An 8634-nucleotide genomic window follows, 5' to 3' on the forward strand; every position below is an offset into this window, starting at 1 on the left:
TTTTTTTTTTTTTTTTTTTAAAGAAGGTGGAGCTAACTGTGCATAAACAAGGAAATTTCAAAAGATGATTTAGTTAGTGAATTGGAAGTCTATTGATGTATGTGTCGTGAAAAAGAAAGTTGAGCTTCATAGAAAGAGCTTCATGAGAAGAAAATAAATAGATTTGTTCTTATTCTTGTTCAAAGCAAAGGGAGTTTAGTTCTTCATGCAGCTAACAATGGTTCATGCCATGAGAAGGACAGATGAATCTCAAAGATGAGCCTATAGGATATGGTTCTTAAGGATATCTTTGATATTTATGAAGAAACCGAAGAATGATGAAAAGAAAGAACATTTCAGGTTACAAAAAGAGTTTCTATCTCGGGTTGCTACTTTCTGAGATTAGTTTCATTAGCTTCAGACCTCGGATTCTAGCTTTGAAAGATGTTTTAGAAACTTTAAAGCAAGATCTTTCCAAGGATATAAAGATCACCTTCTGATTCCTTGTGGTTCGATGGTAAATCACTCTCAAAGTTGCCTGCTCGCTAGTCTGTTTTGTTTCAGAGCTGTCCTACGGTTTTGATCATAACTCGCTAATCGTAAAACAAAATCGTGATCTGCTTCTTCCTGTGGCTTCATATGACTGGTGTGGATGTTTGTATTGAATTTCATAATTTCTGGAGTATCTTGCTACTCCGTTTATGCTCTGCATCAAGACTGCATCAAGAGAGATATAAAAAAGAAGGTGGTTTTAGTACAACTTGATGGAGTCCTTGCAAGCTAAAAGAATAAGATATACAAAAAGATATTTGGCTTATTAAAGTTCTGAAGCATATATATGTTTCAAGTTACCTGCAAGTGAATCAACAACTTTACACACACAAAAAAAAGGGATGATGGGGGTTGCAGATCCTATTGTGTTGTTTGTGTTACTCATCTTGAGACAGAATGATGTTATGAATCATGGTTTGATTAAAGAAGGTGTTTGTGATAGTAACAAGATAAATAGAGACCACTGAGGAAGAGATAGATGCATCCATGGGGGAGAAGAAAGGGAAGAGGAGATATGAACTGCATCATCAATGTTAAACTATATAATTATCAGATTAGGAAAGAAAGGAGAAAACGTTTTCGAGATGAAACCTAATCTGATCAAGCCGAAACTTGGTGGAAATATTTTTGGTAATGTTGTATTGAGTTTCAACGGTGGGATTGAGATTTTGACGGTCAGTTTGTGTTTTATCCGAGCTTCTTCAACCTGATCCGGGCACAGTTCATCATAAGTTTCATATTTGACCAGTTCCAGTGGAAACTTCAAACGGAAGTCCAAATGAACTCGGAATGGAATGAAGTTTTGCAGAGGCATTCTACACTCATAGATTTAGGCTATGGTTGAAGGAAATTGATATCGGAGTTTTAGAATCAAGTTAAGTGATGGTGTTTCAGAATAGTTATGTGAGTCTTTTTATTAGAGACTATAATAGAGATTGGATCAGAAATTAACACAGAATCAGATCAAGCTGAATTTTGAGTTGAGTGATGGTTGAAGCGGTTTAGTAATTATCTAAAAGAAAGACTAAAATGCTGGAACTTGCAGGAGATTCATAAAAGGAGTTCATGAAAAAAGATGAAATTATGTGGCGAAGAGTGATTGAAGATTGTCATTTCAGATTATCAGAAAAATTCATAGATTCTTGTTGAGGACTTATGCTGAGAATTTAGAAGTTCTACTACGTGTAAGACAAGCCAGTATGGATGTGAAGGAGAAGATGCTCTTCTCAATGATTATGATAAGTTCAGTCATAGGTTTTCAAAAGAAATTTGCAAGGAGATGTCAAACTTGGGTCATGGTGGAGATAAAGTGTAAGGAAAATGGTTCATCTTGAAGAAAAACCAAGAGTGAAAACCATTGGAAAAGAAAATCCTAAGTAATGATTCACTCTATATGAGAGGCTAATTGAGATCAATCTAAGAAATTGAAACTTGGTTAACATAAGCATGGAAGAATGAAGGCAAGGAAGATCTGAACTGCAACATCAAAGAAGGGAACTTTAATTTTTCAGATCTAAAAGCAATACGATCGAGCTGAAACTTTATGATGTGCTTCATGCTGTTTTTGTCTGGATATTTAACGTTCTGGTAGTGACATCAAAAGGAGGATCAATCAAACTCGAGATAAGGTGAGATAAGGTGAGATTTTCCAGAGAAATTTTATATGTGTGAGCAAGATTTTGATAGATGTGCAAAGGATTCATAAGCCAGGAACATAGTTAAAAGAAGCTTTTTCGAGCAGTGAGGTTGGTAGTTAAATCATTTGATCAGTTGGTGAGAGATATCTACAAAGAAAGCTAGCAATTTGAGTTGTTCAGAAACTGGGAATTCTAAACAAGAAGCATGTATGATTCAAGTTATCTGCAAGTAATTTAGGAAGCAGATTGTTCAAAGAGAAGGAGACTACTAAGGAGATTGTCAAGAAAAATCCTTGCAAGTTACTCAAGTTAAGTTACAGTTTTTCAACAGGATGTGCTGGTACTCTTGTGTCAAATTGAGATGTTGATATCAAAGTTTTGAAGAGTATTCAAGGCTGCACATGAGAAAGGGATTATCTAAAACTACTCAATGTCTCATGAATAAGTTATCGGATGGTTCATGCACATAAGTAGACTTAAGGCTGAGAAGTGATGGGCAATGAAGAAGAGTCTTAAGCAAATCTTGGTTTTGGTTAGAGGATTTTCTAGAAGTATTAACCATGGGTTTAAGGATGTTAAGCACAGATTTTTTAATTTAGTTTGCACTCAAGTTGGGGGAGAAGAGATTGTCAAGGCTGTCAAGTCTGGTGTGAGCTAAGAGCAAAAATTATGGGGGAGTTCTACTATGTAAAGAATGCTTGAGTATCAAACTAAGTTAAAAGGGGGGAGAATAAATATGTTCGATATTTTGAGTCTAATATATGATGCAACATGAAGTGCTAAGGATTTAAAACACAGCCATCAAGGGAGAGATTGAAGATGTTTTGCTGACTGGTTTTAAAAGATGTATGAATTATAGAACACAATCACCAAGGGAGAGAGAGATTGAAGGTGTTGTGTTGACTGGTTTTAGTAGGTGCATGTATTATAAAACTCAATCACCAAGGGAGAGATTGAAGATGAATGTTTTGACTGAGTTTTATAAGCATTCCGGAACATATCATGGGATTGCTAATGAAAACAAGATCTCATACAACCAGGTGTATGTGAAAACAATGAGCAGAACTAACAAAGATGTTGAGGCACTACTTGACAATATTGCGGTAAGAACATATGTAAAGTTCCGAAGTAGTACAAGAAGCCAAGTTGTTTGAATACTTTGAAGAGTTGGAGAACAAACGTTTGGGACAACTTGGAAAAGCCAAGAAGGTTAGATATATCAGAGGATGTATCAAACGTCTGAACCAGTTCTTGTACTAGTCCGACGTTAATACAGGAAGTAGTACAAGAAGCTGAATTAAAGAGTTTGAGTACATAAGCTTTAAGACGAACTTGGACAAGCCAAGTGGCGGCTGCTGAGCTGGATGAACATCTTGAATGGAAGATTCAAGATGAGATCATGGAGAGAAACTTTCCTTATTCAAAAAGAAAAAGGAAAGTTCTCAATTTCCTATTTGTTGTATAATAGGAAAGTTGCCAACCCTAGGGGTTGGACAATTGATATAAATACCAAGAGGGCGCTTCATAAAGACTTGCGCGCTTCAAGGTAGTTTTGAGAGATGCACACAAGATGTGTGGTGTTGCCCCATCAACAAGATAGAGAGATCTTTTGATGGTTTATTCATCTAGAAAAGAATGATAGGCATAGAGTGCTTGTATCATATGCAATTGTAATTGNCTTAAGACCGACTTGGACAAGCCAAGTGGCAGCTGCTGAGCTGGATGAACATCTTGAATGGAAGATTCAAGATGATATCATGGAGAGAAACTTTCCTTATCCAAAAAGAAAAAGGAAAGTTCTCAATTTCCTATTTGTTGTATAATAGGAAAGTTGCCAACTCTAGGGGTTTGGCAATTGATATAAATATCAAGAGGGCGCTTCATGAAGACCTGCGAGCTTCAAGGTATTCTCAAGAGATGCACACAAGATGTGTGGTGTCGTCTCTCTATCTTTTTGATGGTTTATTCATCTAGAAAAGAATGATAGGCATAGTAGTGATTGTATCATATGCAGTTGTAATTGCTATCTTGTTCTAGTGAATTTATTCTGGACTAGGTTCCGGGGATGTAGGAAAAACCGAACCCCGTTAACAAAGTTTATGTGTTATTTACTTTATGCACGTACAATCTCGAAGTCGATCGTACACATAATTAGACTTAGCCACAAATATGCGTTTTCAATAAATAGAGATACATGTTAGGAACTTCAAAAAGACATCACATAAATTTAACATACTGAAGTTCAAGATTGGTGTTATGTATAAATTAAAGAACAAAAAACTAGCCGAAGCATTATCCCTCTTGATGATAAATTGATTATTGTGTGTATTAAGAAATCTGAGATACTAAAAATGAGATTGAGAAGTCAGTCTCTAAAAAGTTCTAAACATTCACAAAACAATCAAAGTTTTAAAGATCAGAGGCTTTTACGAGCTGGCGTAAACCTATAACATAATTGCTTGCTTGTGTATCTCTATCGGACCGGTTCCGGTTCAATTCTCTTTGATCAAATCTTCAGTTTCGTTACAAAGAAAAAAAAAAAAAAAACTGTTACTTGTGTAATAGACTAGATAGCGTCGAATTTACAAAAAAGTAGACTCTAATTAAAACATTGCCGACCTAAAAAAGACATCTAATGAAGACCCAAAAAAAAAAAAAAAACACAAAAGGACAAAAATCAAACCAAACACAAGATATTTGGTTGGTGTCTGTCTGCAACATAAAAAAGATTTCTGAGGTTTTTGAGTCAGTCACACCCAATCAGTATCACAGAACCAAAGCTTGACGACCCAATCGTTTCTTCTTCTTCTTCTTCTTCTTCTTCTTCTTCTTCTTCTTCTTCAAGTACGACGCCATTTACGTTTACTCTTCATCGCACACCACCTTCCGTACCATCTCTGACTCTGAGCGATCTGATGAGAATTTCCCTGTTAACTCCGAGTTCTAACAGATTCTATCATCCAAATCCGTTTCGATCTCTCGAATCGATTCCTCCCCTCTTCGTTACACGTCCTCGCCTCGAATCTGGGTCTCCCTCTTCTTACAAGGTACTGATTGATTGATTGATATCTATGGTAAAAGCGTTCGACGTTCTGTAGTTTAAAAAAAAGAAAAATTGAATCTTTGAACTCGTGATTAAGATGGCTAGTTTCTAATGTGATGCTCAATTTTGATTTGTGTTTGACTGCTTCTTCACTTTTTTACAATTTTGTTTTGTTTGATTGATTCTATTGCAGTTCATTGCAGTGAGCTTGCAGAGACATGGATGTAGTAGTACAATGAGGCATAGCTCTGTCTCTGTTAAGGCATTTGATGATGTAAAATTTTTTCAATATCCATTTTTAGATTAGAATGTGGGTTTTTGACTACTATGTCTAGCATCAAAGTTTATACTTTTTCTTCTTCTTTTTTTTTTCTTTTAGGATTCATTTGATTTTTACTCTGGTGACATATTTACTGCTACGTATTCAATTTCGTCGAGTGAAGGCGAAGAGAGTGATGGGGATTACGCGTTGAATGTGGTAACTGAAACAACTGCACAAAAGCTTGGAAAGTTTCCAAGAGGTCGCCAAAAGCACAGGCACGTTTTGCTTGTTTCAGATTACTGGTCTTAATCACTTACTGCTATGTCTACTTTATTATTATTGAATCCACACTAGATCATGTGTATGTAAGTGAAAGGAGGCTATGAATCATTTGATTTTAGTATTTGGTGTTTTACCTATTCTTAAGTCTTATGACTATTATAACATATTTTATGTGTATGTAAGTGTTCTTTAAGTCTTATAACTATTCTAGTTTTAAATCCACTAGATGTGTGTGTAAGTGAATTGTAGTATATAGTGATTAAGTGAGAAAGGCGGCTATGAGTCATTTGATTTTAGGATTTTATGTTTAACAATTCTAGTTGTTAACTCTTATGACTATCATAGCATATTTATTTCAGATCAACCATGGCACCACTCTTAAGCATCAATTTGCCGCTATGTTTGTTTCCATTGTTCCGTTTGGAGTGGGGACAAATCCACTAGAATGTGTGTGTAGGTTGTGTAGTATTAAGTGAATGAATCTAGGATCTGGTTTTTGTTCACTTTAGAGATTCTTTCTGGTGGATTCGTCTTATGGATATCATAGCAAATTGTTCTCTTGTGAACTTCCAATGTTTTGACATTGCTTTTGTTTCGTCATATGCAGAATCAGATATGGGATTAATTTGGGGCTTCTGGCCTTTTTGTCACTGCTACTTATATTGATGGACTCTTTTGCTTGGAAGATTGTTAGACTGCCTTTGCCTCCATATTTCTTAAGCCTCCCCTTCTTCATATCAGCCGTTTTAGTCACCTTAGCTGGTTATATTTTTGTTCCGCTTCTAGACAGACTAAAAGTACATGAGGCAATTAGGACACTAGGTCCAGTTCCACATAACCGCAGACCAACAATCCCAACAATGGGTGGGTTGTTTTTTGTTCCAATTGGTGTTACTGTCGCAATAGCCTTGACAAAATTTTCGTCCATCGAAGTCTGTGGAGCAGCAGCTGCAACTATAGCATTTGCATTGATTGGATTAATTGATGACTCCTTAAGCCTTTACAGTGAGAATAACATTGGTTTGTCTGCTAAAACACAACTTCTTTTGGAGGTATTTAACTAAATTTCCCTCTATATCTTATGTTTTTAAGTGTTTTGTTCCTCTTAAATTGATCCATTTGCATGCATCACAGGCAGCGGTTGGGACTTGCTTTGCGTTTTGGTTGGAGACTGCAAACATATCATCTCCTTATGGCATGTATAGCCTCTTATAACTAATCTGATCAACGCATATATGATGGTAACTCGCGTATCTACTTTCATATAAATGTACATGAGAATACATGATTATATGCAAACCAATCCGCAAATTAGCTTTCTAGATTTATCTTAAAGCGTTAAAAAATGTGTAATTCAGAAGTTTATTATAACGTCTTATTGATTTTGTACATTTTTCCAGGAAAATGTTGATTCCTTTGCCTTCACCAATAGGTATCGTTTGCTTGGGAAAACTTTACCTATTGTTGACATCTTTTTACTTCGTTTCTATGGGAAACTTAGTCAAAGCAACAGATGGTCTTGATGGACTGGCTGGAGGTATTGCTGCTTTGGCTTTTGTTGCAATGGCAATAGCAGTTCTTCCAATCTGCTCTGGTTAGTCCTTAATGTCTATACTTACAAAAATAGCATTTTATTTCAAGTGAAGATAGTTAGTGTGGCCTCGCTCACTACTCTTCTTCTGTAATGGTAATTCGAGATCAGATCTTTCTGTGTTTGGAGCTTCGATGGCTGGAGCTTGTTTTGGATTTCTACTTCATAATCGATACAGAGCATCAGTTTCCATGGGGGATACAGGATCATTGGCCCTTGGTGGAGCTTTGGCTGCAATGGCTGCATGCTCAGGAATGTTCTTTCCATTGTTCATATCATCCGGTGTCGCAGTTTTAGAAGCTTCTTCTGTCATTATTCAGGTAAAAAGAATTTAATAACTTCACTAAGTGCATCTCTTTCTCTAACCACAACCGCAACCGCTAATGATAGATACATGTATTTCTGACCCGCAGGCCGTGTATTACTCCGTGACTAAGCGTTTAAAGGGAAAAGGGCGTCGATTTTTCAAGACAGTACCGTTTCATCATCACCTTAGACTCAGTGGTTTGAAGGAGCCAATGATAGTAACTATGGCATATGTTATATCCTCTTTGCTCTCTCTTTCAGCAGCTTACATAGGTCTTATTTCTGCATAAGCTTCATTACTTTTTGCTTAGTCTCTACTCAATTTTTGTTTTCTTAAATTCTTTAAATGAAGTCATATTAATTATACTGACTACCTATTTATTTTGTTTTGGTTTAAAAAGTCCCTATAACCATTTTTTTTTGTTGAATCTGATCTTCCATAATCCATACCTTTTGTAACTTAATGTTAAATATTCATATTCTCAATCTTAAGGAGGAGGTATTGGTTTGGGATTTTAAGAGAATTTTAATGACTTTAAAAGTTATGTAAAATATGTTGTTATTCAATTAAGACTTTCTAAAACTCTTTTAAAATTTGGTGTTATTAGTTGTGGATTTATAAAAAGTAATCTAAAATCTTGATAAATCTATTGTTATTGGATTAAGAGTTTTACAAAGTCATTAAAAGTTTTATGTTATTCAAATAAAACAAAAGAATCTTGGATTGTTAATGAATTCAAATATTATGTTATTGGTTTAAGATTTTATACCATTTTCTTCATAAAAAGAGTCATGAAAACTCTCTCATCAAATAGAGAGATTTGTGAATCATAGTCCATGACTTTTTGGGAGGCAGAGAAGAAGAACCGAAGACGTCGCAAACCAAACTCATATACCCAGAAAAAAAATAGTGGCTAGGTTCCGGCTTTTGCTCCGACCCAAACCTGTCGTGTCGTTGTTACCCTACAAGCCTCCTCCTCCT

At 35.7% G+C, this 8634-nt stretch overlaps 1 protein-coding gene across 3 annotated transcripts; it reads left to right on the plus strand.

Moving 5' to 3' along the window:
* On the plus strand, positions 4846-8138 carry LOC104723248 (phospho-N-acetylmuramoyl-pentapeptide-transferase homolog). Of its 3 annotated transcripts, none has more exons than XM_010441573.1 (8): positions 4848-5215; positions 5405-5485; positions 5591-5748; positions 6363-6807; positions 6890-6954; positions 7156-7349; positions 7458-7666; positions 7760-8138. In XM_010441573.1, exons 1-8 carry the CDS (start codon positions 5084-5086, stop codon positions 7940-7942), a joined length of 1467 nt encoding a protein of 488 aa, XP_010439875.1. In that variant the 5' UTR covers positions 4848-5083; the 3' UTR covers positions 7943-8138. The 3 variants fall into 3 exon arrangements, with proteins under 3 accessions (XP_010439876.1, XP_010439875.1, XP_010439877.1); XM_010441575.1 differs by having other exon boundaries at positions 5132-5215; positions 5415-5485; XM_010441574.1 differs by lacking the exon at positions 5405-5485 and having other exon boundaries at positions 4846-5215.

This window comes from Camelina sativa, chromosome 11 (assembly GCF_000633955.1).
Source record: "Camelina sativa cultivar DH55 chromosome 11, Cs, whole genome shotgun sequence".
Classification (NCBI taxonomy): Eukaryota; Viridiplantae; Streptophyta; class Magnoliopsida; order Brassicales; family Brassicaceae; genus Camelina; species Camelina sativa.